The sequence below is a fragment of the Pelmatolapia mariae genome, linkage group LG16_19 (genome assembly GCF_036321145.2).
Source record: "Pelmatolapia mariae isolate MD_Pm_ZW linkage group LG16_19, Pm_UMD_F_2, whole genome shotgun sequence".
NCBI classification, from domain to species: Eukaryota; Metazoa; Chordata; class Actinopteri; order Cichliformes; family Cichlidae; genus Pelmatolapia; species Pelmatolapia mariae.
The window spans coordinates 4,868,363-4,884,229 of NC_086241.1; the positions used below are offsets into that span (position 1 = coordinate 4,868,363).

A 15,867-nucleotide genomic window follows, 5' to 3' on the forward strand; every position below is an offset into this window, starting at 1 on the left:
CTTTTGATGTTTGCTGGACTTTTTTAAATTCTGAAATAATTTTGGACTAAACGTAACAAAACAAACTTGTGGTATAGAACCCAGCATTGTTAATTTTGACTTCACTTTTTTGCAGGGTGGTGAAATTTGGGTATTTTTTGTTTTGTTTTGTCAGATGTCAGAAAATACCCTAGAAATAAGCGCAGAGGTATCAACCATACAGCCAATCGGCTGGAACCATCCAGGCAAACATCTGGCCCACTAGAGAAGGCTGTCAGTCTCGCCTCAGCCTGAGGTCTAGAGTTCTTCACAGCCACGCTAACATGTTTTCAAGTAGGAGCTGGTGTCATTCAAAGCAATATTGGGACTCAGGGTTTGACACATGTTCAACACCCATATGGAAAAGATTAGTATAAATTAGATATGTTGTAAAATGCACATTGGTTGTGCATGTTTTCATGTATGTTCTAGCATGTATATATGCTAGAGAGTATGAATCTTTGTGAAATTATGATATAATGATGTAATTAAAATTGCTGTGGCTCTGATTTACCTCTGTCCAACTTTAGATCTGTGATGTAGTATTTCACAGTCGCACCTTGCCTTCCAGTAATGCCATTACTGTCTTCTCTTTGAACATGTCTGGAAAAACACTCTGGACCCAGACTGTTTATACATTTGAAAACTAAGTTAAGAAAAGACAAATGAATGAATCTCTCAAAACTAAGTAAATTATATTTCTTTAAAATGTGTCAAGGATGCCACCAAACAGGCTTTCTATCCATTGTTTTCAGAGTTTGGTTGTATAAAGATGTCAGATGCCTAATTATAGATAGCAAAGCTCAAACTGTCATACAGTATGAAAAATGAGACAATATCATTGAATACATAGAAACTGAGCTGTGGAAGTGGGTATACTTGCTGCTGTCATGCTGGCAAAGACCCACACAGGCACACCAGTTCCACACAGAAAGGTGTGTCTTGTCTCCTAACCACTCAACCAACTATGTCACCCAACTTTGCACCACCTAGGTTTTCCATGTGGACTCTCATCCAAGTCCTCACCAGCTCACCCGACCATAACCTGCAAAACAAAACTCTGCGTTTGCATCTTTGTTTTTCAATGTGCACATGTGGAAATGCAGATTATTTAGCCTCCACCAGGGGGCAGCACCCTCAGCAAATTCTTATGCACAAAGAAAGCGCTACAAACAAATGCCCAGGCCAAAGTAAAGTGGCGAATCCAAGGAGCAAGTGTTCTTTATAATGACAGAAAATGAACTGAGTGTAGAAAAGCTGGGGCCTATTGCTGCTTTTACATTTCTTATCTTGTTGTTGCTGATCTTTGTAAGCGGATAGTTTATTAAATATATGTACTTATGTGCTTATTTACATCAAAAAAGGACACATTTTAGATTTTCTCTTTTTAAGATGGTATGTGGCTTTTCTTGAAGTGTGCCTCAAGTGGTGTGACCTACTTGGGATGAGCTAAATGAGTTTGGCACCCCTGGCAACAAGTAGTTAATATCTTTCCACCCCGAAGATCATTTCCTGAGAAGATTTTCTCTTTTCTTTTTTCCTTTTTTTTTGATGCCAAAAATCTGGATTTTATTTTGTCCTAAGGTGTCAATGACAGCTCGAGCACCACAGCTCCCCACAGCGAAAGCTTTGATTAATCGTTCAGTGTTTGATTTCACACACTGATACCAGCGCCGCACCACAAGATGGATGTATCATGACCGAATTGCATCATGCTTTAATTATAGTCCCTGCAGTAACTGTTCTTACATTCCATTATTTCCTGAGTGTCTTCCCTATTAATCTCCTGATATCAGAAGCTTGTAAGAGAAAACACAAGGAGCCCAACCTGACCAATCGCACTACTTGACGTTTTCATCTCATGGCTTTCAGCACAGCTATGGCAGCTACATGTGTACATTCTGTACGGACACACATCTTAACACACTATCTATAAAGGCAGCATTAGTATGGCCACAGGCCTAGAACAAAGAGAAGATTATGCATTTTTATGCCGCTAACCGTTTTCCACCGCAAACCCCATCAGTCATGTTCATCTGAACAGCTACAGCTAAGGAAAAAATAAAGTCACCACACTGTCACAGAAATGCAGCGTTCCACTGCAATGTCTTTATCAAACACTCGGTGATGTTTCAATTAGAAATGCTAAAAATAATTAACCTGTCACTCCGTGCACAGGAATGACTCGCTTTCTCTCTCACTTTCCCCCCACTCTTGTGCGTTTGTGCGTCTGTGTGTGCGTGATCTCAGCTGTCACTCGGGTTTTAGGGGCCCCCATTGTGACATCAAGGAGTACAACGTCCTCTATGTGGTGCCAGGCTCCGGCAAACTGCACTATGTCCTCATCGCCTCTATCATCGGAGCACTCCAGGTGGTCATCATCTGTGTGGTGGTGCTCTGCATTACCAGGTGAGTCATGCTCGAACACACACACATATACAAAAACAGCCTACTAATGAGCCTGGGAGCAGTGTTTTCCATGTTGTGTGTATCTGGGAGTTACAGACTCCTGAGCATGGAGGCAACAGCTGAAAGGTCACCGAGGTTTTGGGCACACATAGAAAGTACTGTCACGTTCTCAGGGGGCACACACACACACACACATATCTGAAAACCTGCAGGTGTGCATGCAAGCACAGAAACCCACACATATCTGTATAGTCCAGCAGGCACACACACACAGACACTTGTGTTTTAACATAAGCATTTTGTATTCACTATAAAAACCCACCCACACTCAGAGCCACAAACACACACATTCACATATAGCCTGCAGCCTGTCTGCCTCTGGCTGACCTAAGCAATTTATGACATTTAATAAAAGATTTTAAAGGAGTTTTGACCGAGACAAAACTGCTCCTCCGAGCAAAGGAGGGAGGAGGAGGAGGGGCGAAATGAGAAAGTGGAGCAGGGTGAGAGGGTAAGGAGAGGAGATAAAGAAGCAAAGAGAGAATTTATAACACAAAATACAGCGACAGCAACACTAATGTGTCCTGCAGCGTAGCGATATCCATTTAACACAAAAACATACTTGAAAATTCTTCTACGAGTCGAAAGGAATGAACTTCCAAGCGAATCGACGCAGGCGAGCGTTTCAGTGGTTACTGACTCGCTCCGTCTCTGTCAAGCCGATCGAACTTGCGCGGCATTTGTTGCTTTTTATGAATGTTGCTGGAGTTTTATGTGATTTCTGTTTGTTGTAAAGATTTGCCATTCAGTTAAAGGACAAACAGGGGGAAGTGGAAAAGGTCATCCCTATGCTTTGCCTCTTGTGTAAGAGATTTTGTGACATCTTGGAAAAGGTCTGTCCAAAAGGACTTCCCTGCAAAATACCATGTTTCCACCATTTTTTTTATTATTCGTTACTTCTGTCTTATAAAATGAACAGAACAAACAAGGCTTTTATAACTTGAACTTCTTCTGTGGAGCCCAAGCCCTCTGGTTCCTATGAAATCATTGGCAAAGACAATATTTTGTTTGATTTTTAAAAGATGAAGATGTTAGTCATTTCCTACAAATTCAGCATTTTATAAAATGCTATTTTCCTGTTTCTGTTAAAAAACAAAATCATCTCTCTACAGATTGTCCTCTCATTTTCCCGCTACTAAAGTCTCAAACAGGTGTTCATCTGATTTGTCTTCAGATGCTTCTTTTGTTTTCACAGCAACAAGTTTTGCAAGCAACACTGAGTATTGCTGAATAGCACGGCTATGTACTCAGAACCACACGGAGTGCTTTGGGTTGTCTGGCACCAGAACGTCAGGCACGGATCCTTTGGATGCTGTGGGGTTGCTGGGTGGGGCTTCCATGGATCGGTCTTTTCTGGCAGTCTAATTGGGATCAGAGGTGCTTTAAAGTCCTTCCAATGCCCTGGGATCTTTGTTATGTTCCCCATTTGGAGGTGAATGCAGCATACATCAGTGTAGCTGCAGTCACACAATCAGAGACAGGTGAAACAAATCGCAAAGAGGCTGCTCACTCTAATTGTCAGGGAATACATTTTTCCCTAGCAACCTGTGGTTGCCAGGGGGCCACTAACTGGTCCCTGGCATGACTGGAGCTTTAACAAATTTCCCAGTGACTGCCAACAACCACTCGCCAATCGATCGCGGAATGCAAACCTTTCAGTAGGTGTGACTTTCCGGTCTCTCGGCCTGCGTGGATGTGGCCTTTGGGGGTTGCACGAGTCAAAGAAGCATGCACATGAATCCCAAACTCAGACTTATTAACAGTGAACCTGAACATATGCAACATAAAAGAAAGACTGCAGGCTCTAACTGTGATTTACAAATGTATTTTTCTTCATACTTGTTAAAGGTTACAAATTAAGCTTTACTTTATTTTAAATATTCTTTTTTTAATACTCAATTTGTTGGTGCTGTTACATTCTACACTGTAGTCATTTTTAAAAAAGGTGATTTTTTACTCATTTTTCAGTCATATTGTGTGTATCATGAATTCTTTTGGTCATTATAATCGTGTGCTAACATCTGTGTCCCTGACAGGTGCTTTACATGAAGAAGGTTTGGGACCTCTGCTTTAAAGCATCTGCATGTATTAAAGCAGCAGTCTGCCATCCATGTTTCTCCCTTTAAAGTCTGAGTTATTAGAATAAAATTAAAACAGCAATTCATCTTCTTCGTGATTTTGTGTTTCAGGAAGTGCCCACGGACCAACAGGATCAACCGGCAGAAGCAGAACAATGTGCACTTCAGTTCAGAGAATACCATGCGCGCCTCCACCCGACTGATCTGAGCCCAGACACACCAGACAGAGTCCCCCCTCCACGTTACGGAGCGCTGTGGCGTTAGATGTTTCTTCCCCGCCCCCAAGTAGGCCAACCCTGAAAATTAGCATCTGCTTCCCATCACTCTTCGCCCTCTCTCCCAGTTTGAACTCAAAGAATGTCCATGGAGGATGGTGGCAAAGCAAAGACAGAGCTGGCACACAAGTGAGGTGACGATGATTACACATTGGAGAAATGCAGTCATCAGTCACCGCCGCCGCCAGCCCCCCCAGCTGCCCATGTGTCTCCTTGCACCTTTTTCTGAAGGTTTTTCCTGAAAAAAACAAAACAAAACACGAACTATGAGGACTCGGGAGGGGGGGGTGCGGAGGATACTGAATGTGTGTGCGTGTGAATGTGTATTAGATGTGTGCACTTTGGTAGAGGCGGGCTAGCCGGTGTCTGTTCTTTGTAGATGAGGGGTACAAAGCAAATCGGGGTAGTGCAAAGCAGGGTATCGGGCTTTAAATGAGGTGTGTGTTCAGCCTGGGAGGGGGGTGGGGGGTTTTTGGGGCTACACGTGATGCCTTGCACCTTGTGTTATAGGAGACCTTTGACAGAGGGCACAATGTTATTATAGAGCTCTCTGTTCGGTTGTGACGATGACGTCAGCTACTGTATCTTGGGTTCTATTTCCAATAGTTATTACTACGTTGTCTTGATGGGGTAATTTTTCTGTAAATGTAAATAAATAATTTATATCACGAAATGTAACATATTCTGTGTCGGTCTTTGTCTGTTATGAAGCAATGACATGTTGGTAGTGTTTATTAGTGTCATAATCATAATCTGTATCACTATCCATCCATTTTTCTCAGTGTTTTCCTGTTTCTCCTGGGGGATACTGAGGCACAGTGAGTTATTGGTTTACACCAGTGTCCCCCTTCCAGGTGGAAATGCCTGGAAAATCTCCAAGGAGAGAATGCCTGTGGCATCCTGACTGGATTTTGGAATCACCTCACCTGGCTCTTTACGACATGAAGCAACAGTCTAGTTCCATACCTACACATCACTCTTACCTTGTTCAGACTTAGTTAAAATAGGCCAGTTTAAGTCCATTTTAAAGGATCGATTGGTCATATACATATTGCATATGATCTGGATCTCACTTTTTCTCATGTGACAGATTCATTTGTGTGATTGTTTTGTGTCAATATGGGATGGATATAGGTGTACCCCACCTCTGGCCCTGTGGTAGCCGAAGTAGACTCTGCACACAGAGCTCATGGCCATCAGTGAAGGCTGGAACTTAGATAATCTCAGAGATTGAAAGCCTTACTTTTTGTCTTAGCTGTTTCTTCATCACAATGATCCGAGTTACTGTTGACATCACACCAGTCTGCTCAGTCAGGTAATCAGTATCATCAGGTAATCATCAGTCAGGTAAGGTTGGGAGACATTTAAACGCCTTCTATCCCTAACAGTGAATCCACCGTTCTGAAGCATTAGACCAAAGCCACAGGAACTCAAACCAGCTGCTTCACACTCAGCTGTACCACATAGAAAAAGTGACACAAAAACCTGTGCTGTGATTGCAGTTCTATAGGATGAGTAAATGGTAATCTGCAGTAATGCAGATCTTGTTTTGGTTTGTTATGATGAACAGAAAGCTGAGCACAAAAGTGAAGCTGTAGCTTCACTATCAGTTCAGCATTCCCACCCACATCTATGGCTGCACGTGGAGGGTAGTGACCAAAAAAGTTTGACAGGTTGAGGAGCTCAGTGCTTTGAGAGAGAGTCAGAGTAGACTACTCAACAGTGCAAGTTGAGGTGGTTCAATGCATCTGACTAGGATTACCCTCTGGACACCTCCTAGTTGAGCTGTTTTGGGCATCTCCAAATGGGTAAAGGTCCTGGGGTAGATCCAGGACATGCTGGTGAGATTATGTCTCTCAGGTGGAGTTGGAGAAGGTGGCTGGACAAAGGAGGCCTGGGTATCTCTGTCCCCACAACCCAGACCAGGAGAAGCAACAGAGGATGAATGGATAAGTTGCCAATTCATACTAATTTATATTGTAGGGTAAAGAGGTATAAACTTTAACATTCTGACGAATCTGAGCATGTGCCTGTCAAAAGTGGGGAGGAGGAACCTCTTTTTAAGTTCCTCCTCTGAACTGAACTCAGGGAGGAGCAGCTGTCCCTGAGGAGAAAGGGGGAAAATGGCATAGAGAGATTTAGGGTCTGCCTGATTTCTTTTGGTTTGGCTTCCTTGTATAAAAGCTTAGATTTCCGTGAGTTATTTCCCTTCCATTATTCAGATGTCACTCAGATGACTGATAACAGTGGTTTTGATCGACTCATCAGAGGCTTATTCGTGCAAATCAGCTTGCAGTCATTATTCATCTGCCTCGAGCTTCCAGCAGAACATTGCTCACTAAGCAGCACTGTGATAGCAGGAAACATCAGAACTACAAGAAAGTGTCAGAAGTCCGATTGTAATTCCAGACTGAAAGTTTCTAACTTGGCAGTGCACAGAACTCTATAACACTGTGGAGACTACATCAGCTCTATCTAAAACACAAGCAGACAGATCAAAAATGAACGCACCGACATCAATACATCAAACTCTGATGAGACAGGAAAAAAAGCCATCACACAGAATTAAAGAAAGATGGCAAAACACTGTGAAGTGCTGATGGGTGAGGGGCAGGATCTCTAAACTACTTTTCAAGAAAGTAATAAAGACCTGAGGTGGGGTAAAATAAAACGCCATTTCAGCATTAGGATAACTATAGAATGAAAACGGTGTTTTGCTTCTTAGAGCTGAACTCCCGTGAGGGGAAGCAGCACTCTGCTTTGCATCTTTGTGAAGCAGGAAATTTAAAACCCCAAACACATCTCAAAGCCAAATTTTAACATAGAGCCTTTTATTTTTTTTTTTACAATTACACTATAAGTCATATTGGAATTTTTTTGCATTGAATAAATTACAAATCTCTGACTTTCATAAAATTTTATTCCACGCTATATCTGGTATTATAAACTAATTAAAAAGTTTATTATTCTTTTTATTAAGTGAAAACTAGATGATCACAAAGTCAGTTAAACTTCAGGAATATCAGTCTGTCAGTAAGGAATCAAAACATCTGTGTCTCTGGTGCAGAGTGCCAAGTGTGCCCTTCAGTTTTTGAGGAGTAATAATTTAATTTACTAAATTACTCTAAAATCTGAGTTTTAATTAAACGCATATGGTAAGAAGGAGATGCGGTTCTGTAGTAAATTAGGCTCCACCCACCTTATCCAGCCACAACAGCAGTACTATACAGTGCTACATCAGCTGCTGACACATGAACATAATTACTGATGGTGTTAATTACACTTACATGAGTTTCTTTCTGCACTGAATGCTTTTACTTTTGATACGCCGACATTATATTAATATACACTTACAATGAATTCAGTACGAGTTTGCTGTGCTGTTGTTGTTTTACAGTATGGGATTTTTTTTCACCTGATTCCTAAAACTAAACTATAAAGTAAAACTAGGAGAGAAAAATTATTTTTGTTACTTTTTGTTACTGTGAATATATAAATATGTATTAAGTGTAATTATTATTTATTTATTTATTTATTTATTTATTTATTTTTGTCGTGGTCAGTTTGATCAGAAACTTGCTGTTATGTTATGTAGCAGAAATTAGAAAACACTGGAATGCAATAAAATAAAATAAAATACTATATACAATAGAATAATAAATAATAATAATAATAATAATAATAATAATAATAATAATAATAATAATAATAAAGGACTAAAAATAAAATTTGAGTTAAAACGGGCACTTTTTAAAAACGGTTTTAACAGTAACAGGTAACCACAGTGCAACAGGTGTCAGCCGCCACCAGATGGCGCTGTATTCACCGGAACTTGACCTCAGCATGCGCGTCTTCTGTACACAGCAGCGTCACAGATGCGGTAACATCACTGAGAAAGTGTGTATTTGATGAGCTGTACTAAAAAGTGGACTCACAGACTCATCTGAACTCATGTCTCATATCGAAATTGTTCTCGTGGTTGTCGTGGCCGAGTGGTTAAGGCGATGGACTAGAAATCCATTGGGGTCTCCCCGCGCAGGTTCGAATCCTGCCGACAACGGATTGACGTTTTAAAAACCAGTAATAGGGACGTAAAAAAATCATTACTGCTTACTAGAACCGCCATGTTTCTCTGTCATTGCATCAATTTCACGGCACCTGTTTGACATTAAATAGTATAAAACACTGGCATTACTAATAACCTCATTGTAGGTGCTGTTCTATTTAAACCCAAAGTTCTAATAAATGTGATTAGTAACACCTGTCTTTATTTATGTCAAATCGTCTGCTGCATGGAAAAAGGGCTGTTCGAGGATTAAAGCTGATTTTCTTTGGACCTGACTCATCCAGTCACGATTAACGTGTAGCCTTCTTGTTACCTGTACAGATGATTTAACTGTGTCCTCCATATTTGACCACTTCAGTTGTTGCCATCAGTTAACGAATTTACTTTAGAAGGCTTTTAGAAGTTTTTTTTTTTGTTTGTTTGTTTGTTTGTTTTTTACAGATTTTTAATATGATAATAGGTTCTATGGGGTGACCATATTTTGATTTCCAAAAAAGAGGACACTTGGCCCAGTCATGAAGAAATTTAATAATACTGTTTGCTTAAAGAAAACTTTAACATATTTAAACAATGCCTTCTCTGTGCAGTTAATGAATGGTGAAATAAAAATGTCATATAGGCTTTTCCAAGTCAACAAATGCAAAAAAACAGAGGATGGTTGGTCACCCTATAAGTATTGATTAAACCACCGATTTTTTACAGAATGAGTTACAGAATTACTTTTATTTCCTGTGGGGCCGTTGAAGGGCGAACTGTAGAATGCACACTTCTTGAGACTTCTTCCAGCCGCCACCTAGTGCATTAAGAACATCAAAGTCACATTATTATGGGAATTGGCAAAAGACTATCCCAAAAAAGGAAAAGTTAATAATCCTGGAATTCTGCTCTGGAAAATCCTGGGTCATTTTGATAGAATTTAAAATGTTCCTTAATGAACTTAATGAAAAGGTTCTTTAATGAACCAATAGGCATTAAGGCACGTATGCCTTTTTTTTTTTCCCACCCTTTTTTTTTTTTACTTTAAACAATTACATAAGCTATGCAGAGTTTATTATGGAATATTCAGGAAAGGATACATTTCACGTAGCAGTAATTATAAATATACAAAGAACAACAATATCTAATATCAATCACATTTGCCTCCATTTTCCCACTTGCAACAAACTGTACCTCTTTAAACCTATAAGGAAGGGCGGGCAAGGTTGCTGTTGTATCAGTATCTCATAATGGAAATTGTGTAGTGTCAAAGTACACACTTTACCCTCCACCCTCACTGAAATTACAAAGTAAAAAGTCATGGTTTCTTGCAGTTCAGTCATTGGCACACCCACTTATGTGTCTGCACAGAACCTGGCAGGACCCAGTCAGTGTAATCCTGTCAGTTTCCTGTCTTCCCCTGCTGCTTTAGGCTCAGATCCAATGGGCTCTAGGCCAGGGAGGAGCAGGAAGGAAATCTTTGTGAATGTCTGAGTATCTGCTCTCAGCTGAGACCCTGGAGTCTGGCAAATGCTACAGCTGATAACAAGTTCGCCCTCCAATATTTACACTTCTTCTTGCTCTTGGCATTCACCTGTTGTTCGGTTACACACAGATACAGTAAAAATAAAGAAACTATTTTCTTTAACCTGTGCTCTGTATTGCATGCAGTGTCTGTTTTACTGCCAGAGGTGATATGAACATTACTTTTATTTCATTGGATGGTAAAGTGCAAACTGCGTCCAGGACAGAACCAACAGTTTCATACTGATAACACAACTTAGGCTCTTTGCAAGCATTTGCACAGACAGCATGCTAACACAAAGCTAGCCAAGATCCCAGAGTGATGATAAAGTGGAGTATAAGCTGACCCCAGCCCAGCAGACAGAGCCTGAACTTCAGCAGGTAACAAAGGCAGTGATGAGCGGTCAGCATTGCACCAGCATAGCCTCCATTGTTACTTGAATCACTGTGACGATTGCTTTGAAGTTTCTCTGGGTTGGTTTTCATCTCTGCTTTGCATTGTTAGTTTTGTGTTCATACATAAAAACTAAGAGAAAGATGTGTGTTCTCATCAGGACAGAGACTTGTGTTTGTGTGTGGAACTGTAGTCTAAGGTTTGTGTTGCTAACTGGAAGTTATGTGGCAATGTGTAACACAAAAAATAATATGAGTAGTGTATCAAATTACTTTTCTGGGGAGTAATTAACCCTCTCACGCATAGTGGTCACTACATTGAACAGCTATTCAAAGGCTGTTTTCTTGTATTTGTGTCAGTGTTGATGGTATACTTGCATATAAACCACCACATTGGACACTGATGTGTCACTCCATACTGTGCCACCCACTGGTTGGTTCATGTTACTATAGATGTATGATTCATTGTAATTATTGTTATTTAACCCTATCATGCATTAATTATGACAACCTCAATCAGGATTTTTTTCTTTAGTATTTTTATTCATCTTTTCATGCCTAAAGATGAATTAAAAAAAATCCTGATTGAGGTTGTCATAATTAATGCATGACAGGGTTAAGTAAGGTACTGAATTGCTTTTAGGAAAAGTAACTTTTGATTCCCATCCGATGAATTTGGCTCGTGGCCATACAAAAACTTCACTCTATGTTTGGCGTGGACACCAAGGTCTTATAGCTTTTCTTTGTATTACTGCATCATTTATTGTTGGCTAAAATCAAGGACGATAAAAGTAAGAATGCTAGCTCACAACAGGTTTTTGTCCTCAAAACCGATCAAAGTTCCCTCCAGTGACCCCTTTATTTCCTCAGTTTTAAGATTCCTGTTCGGTAAGATGGGCTTCAGAAGAAAACCTGGGTTTTCTGGAATGGTTGGTAAACAAATGAGTCTAAGCATTAAGTTTTGGTGCTTTGTACTTCTATTGTAAAGAGCCTAGTTATAAAACTAATGATTCTTGATTTCATCTTCTTCAGGAAGGTTATGCAAGAACAGAACATTTATTTTCCCGCTTCTTTAAACTGTTTGATCCTATTTGCCATTGACAAGCATTTAAAGGCCTCCTGTTTCTCTTTGCAAGTCAGCAGACTCTGCAGAAGATTTGAGCTTGTCAGGTCTAGTTTTGTTTTCTCTCACCCGTTACAACCCCTCTGAGCTGCAGCCGTAATAGTGGAGCGGAGGAAGAAGACACTGCCAATTTTTACTGTGGATGCAACTTCAAATTTAATGTGAGTCTGAACAAAGACCCCAAATGGACAATAACACCCACGGTTTGATTCTATGTTCACCTCATAACAACCTGCGCACATCAAAAAGAAACCCTGTAGACCAGAACGCATTCAGGACTGGAATCTGACACCTTTCTTAGAAATGCGTGACTCCTCATCTTGCTCCTTTTTTAAACAGCATGTTCAAACATGCAGTCTTGCTTTCCAGGGTAATGAAACACGAATAATCTACATACCACTAAAGAAAATAATAATAATAACATATTCTCTACTTGAAGATCTCCCTCTGGAAAATTACAGGCGGTGCTGAGAGAAGTACCCGTGATGAATTAAAAAGAAAACAGTGAAATCAAACCATTTTGCTGGGAGGCACGTGGCTGTGTTTCAGGAACCCTCACTCGGGGGAAGCACCAAGCTGAATGACTGGGCAAGAGAGCCCTCACATTGATTTTACAATCAACAAACGGCATTTCAACCACTTTTTGCAGGGAAGAATTGGCTCATTGGTTTGAAAATTGATGGTGTTGTACACATGAAAACATGCACACTTGACCAACGAAGAAGTACACAAACGCCAGACATTCCCTCACATTCTGAGAGCATGTGTGTAAAGCTCACCACCTTGGAAATTGGTCCATTAGCTCCAGAATTGATAGCATCGCAGAAATCACACACCACAGAAAACACACGCACACACTCTAGCAACGTACAAGGCCACCTTTAAGTGAGCGTGTGTCTCACACACGCAGGTCTGTGAAAAAGGGTCATTTAAAGATCCATCGCCATCTGTTACGGTCCCAGCATGCCATTTTCTCCTCTGTGGGGGCCTTTGATTTAACGACAAAAGGGTAACATTGCTTCCTTCCTTCCCACTGTGCAACCAGACATCCAGTCATAGCTGGTTATACAAATCAAACACTGCCGGGCATTCATCGCATCATCACAGGTATGCCCACCTGTGAGGGATTGTTGCTGGTAATCACAAACATTAGGGGTCCCATTTAAACACTGATCAGGGACTGTTTGTTGTGGTTCTTGCAAATATCACATAACCAGAGAAAACTAACTATGGAGTTTGAGTAGACAGATGGGTGATTAGATTTGAAATACAGTTTTTTTGCAGATTTACTGGAAAATCAGTTTTGTTGTTTCCAAAAAATCTAAATCTGTTAATCCAAAATTATGTTTTGGGAGATTTAAAGGCCTCAAAATGCCTAATTACATCCAACATATGAGTTAGTTCAAAAGCACAAATCTATTGTGTCCTGTTGTGTATTGGTCTTTGTTTTCAACACATGGACAATGTAGTGGAAATTTATCAATTCTGTTTTTGTATCCAAATATCTCAAAGTTGAAATAATCTGTGTTTATGCTAAATTGTGGAGACCAAGCAGTTCCTAAAGAATTAAGCCATAAATTCCTACTTTGGTAGGAATTTGGGTCTTTCGTCTTGGTCTTGAGCTTTGGTCTCTATAGCTAATTCCCAAGCTCACCAATTTAAATTTTGTTAAAGGGTTTAAGGTTTGTCTTCATGAATAACTTGGTGGGACAGCAGGTTTTGACACAGGCAGCTGTAGGTGCTATTTGTCTTCTAGGTCTCACCCCTACTAACTGGACTCCATGATCACTAGCACTCAACTCTGTTGGCGCCCTTTGGAGCAATTTAGATGCAGTTATAGATATAATATGCAAATTTATATCCAATATTTTTAAGCACTAGTTAGACAGTATCTGTCCTGGTGACAAACCTGGAAAGTCTTCCTATCGTCAGCTAATAATTTAATACTGTCTCATGCAGATGTTGCTCTAAAAATCCAACTTGCTGGTAACAAAAATATCCCCCCACCCAACTGTTCTCCTTATCTCTACGCAACTTTTTTTAGCCTCTTTTTGTTTGTTGTTTTGAATTTAAGACCTGCAAAATCCATTCTAGGTGGGACAGCAAAACCTTGTCTTGGTCACTGAAGTAATTATCACCAAAGTGATGATCAAATGGATTTAAAAAGTCAAGACAAAAAACTGAGCAAATAGAAGAGTGTACTGTATTTTGCTAATGCTGGAGCAGGTTTTCCTAAAAAGTAGACTGACGTGTATTTAAGATGATGAGTAATGTTTTTGTTTAATCCACTGACAAAGGTCCCAGACTTAAACATCACTGTGAATTCAGTATCCATAATGCACATGCAGCAGTTAAATAAAAGCAAAAGATTCACTGAACTATCTGTCAGAAAAGCTTGACACGAGAGCTGAACACTTGACATTTCAGAGCATAATATCTGAGAGTATACAAGAGTCTGTCATTAAATCTGGTACAAATTCTGCCTCAGGGTCTTTCAGTTGCATTCTTGCATCCACAAACATGTCCTGAAACAACATGCAAAGGATGGGCGCCATTTTTCAAAGCTGACAAACTGATACAGTTAACAATGACAAGGAAGCATGGTACAAAAAGCAGGAAGAAAGATTAAAGGTGCTCCATTGTTTGAGAAGCTATCCCTGTCAAAAAGTACAATGTTAAGATGAAACAAGCTTCTTCTTCTTCTTCTTGTGGCAGAGGTCGCCACAGCAAATCATCTTCCTCCATCTCACCTGATCCATCCTATTCTATCATGCAGACCCTCTGCATGTCCTCCTTCACTACATAGATGAATCTTCTCTGTGGTCTTTCTCTTTTCTCCCTGGCAACTCCACATTCAACATCCTTTGTCCAGTATATCCACCTCCTCTTTACAAGTCCAAACTATCTCAGTCTTGTCTCTCTAGCTTTGTCTCCAAACCACTTGATCTGAGCTGTCCCTCTCATTTCTAATCCTGTCCATCCTGGTCTCTCCCAGTGAAAATCTTCAGCTTAGCCTCCTGTCTTTTTATCATCACGACAGGTGTCACTATCACTATCTTGTAAACTTTCCCTTTTACTCGTCTCCACCTGCCCCACCCTGCACTTTCTTCTTCTTCATCTCTTTTCTGCATACATATTTTCTGTCTTACTTCTACTGACTTTCGTTCCACTTCTCCCCAGAGCATACCTCCTCCTCTCTAGGCTCTCTTCCACCCGTCTCCACTATCACTATGGATTACAGTATCATCTGCAAACATCAAAGTCAATGTCTGTCACCACTGCAAACAAAAAGGCGCATTTTTAATTACCGATAATCAAACTGGTTAAGTTGCCTTTAGAAAAAAAGGAAAGTGAACCAAAACTGCTGACTTTTTTGCAAAGAGATTCTAAATGATCCCCCTTGCATGAAACTGCATGTCAGATTCAATGAAACTAGTTCATCAACTATTCTTGAATGATTAGTCATCCACCCAGATACTTTGCCAGCAGCCAACGGTTACAGCCACTCCCCCTGCTGCTGGTTTTCAAGCAACTCCAGGTATGTTTCCCAGGATACAAAGGATACAAAGCTCGTTTAATCAATATAACTTGCAGGGGCTTGTTTGCTCAAAGGATTGGATATTGGGACTATGATTCTTTTCTGCAGTACTTTCAACCACTGCTTGTTTCTGCAGTTAAAAGTTTGATTACAGGAATTTTTTTTCATGAAAAACATGGAAAATACTAACCGAAGCTGTACCTTTCAATTCAATAAAAAATGCCAAGTTGTAATGTAGGAAAAACCTTCACTGAATGGTCAGAAATAGGTCATGCACTTGCAGCTCTCAGCCTCCAGAGGGCAAATACACCAAACTGTATAGATATACTCCCACCAGTGCCAATAAAGACCTCTTTATTAGTTCCATCTTACCTGCAGGAAAGCTAAAGGCAAAAATAAGCAACACA

General features: G+C 40.3%; 1 protein-coding gene and 1 non-coding gene across 2 annotated transcripts in view; both read left to right on the forward strand.

The window, feature by feature from the left end:
- The window catches only part of tmeff2a (transmembrane protein with EGF-like and two follistatin-like domains 2a), a 139,243-nt gene extending 133,743 nt beyond the window's left edge, over positions 1-5,500 (forward strand). Inside the window, exons 9-10 of the mRNA XM_063497242.1 lie at positions 2,269-2,427; positions 4,677-5,500. Of these exons, the coding sequence (XP_063353312.1) occupies positions 2,269-2,427; positions 4,677-4,773 (256 nt within the window). The 3' untranslated portion in view covers positions 4,774-5,500. The remainder of the gene's footprint in view (positions 1-2,268; positions 2,428-4,676) is intronic.
- Positions 5,501-8,818: 3,318 nt separating this feature from the next.
- trnas-aga (transfer RNA serine (anticodon AGA)) lies at positions 8,819-8,900 on the forward strand. The gene has a single exon. It is a non-coding gene; the product is annotated as a tRNA-Ser (tRNA).
- Positions 8,901-15,867: the final 6,967 nt, after the last annotated feature.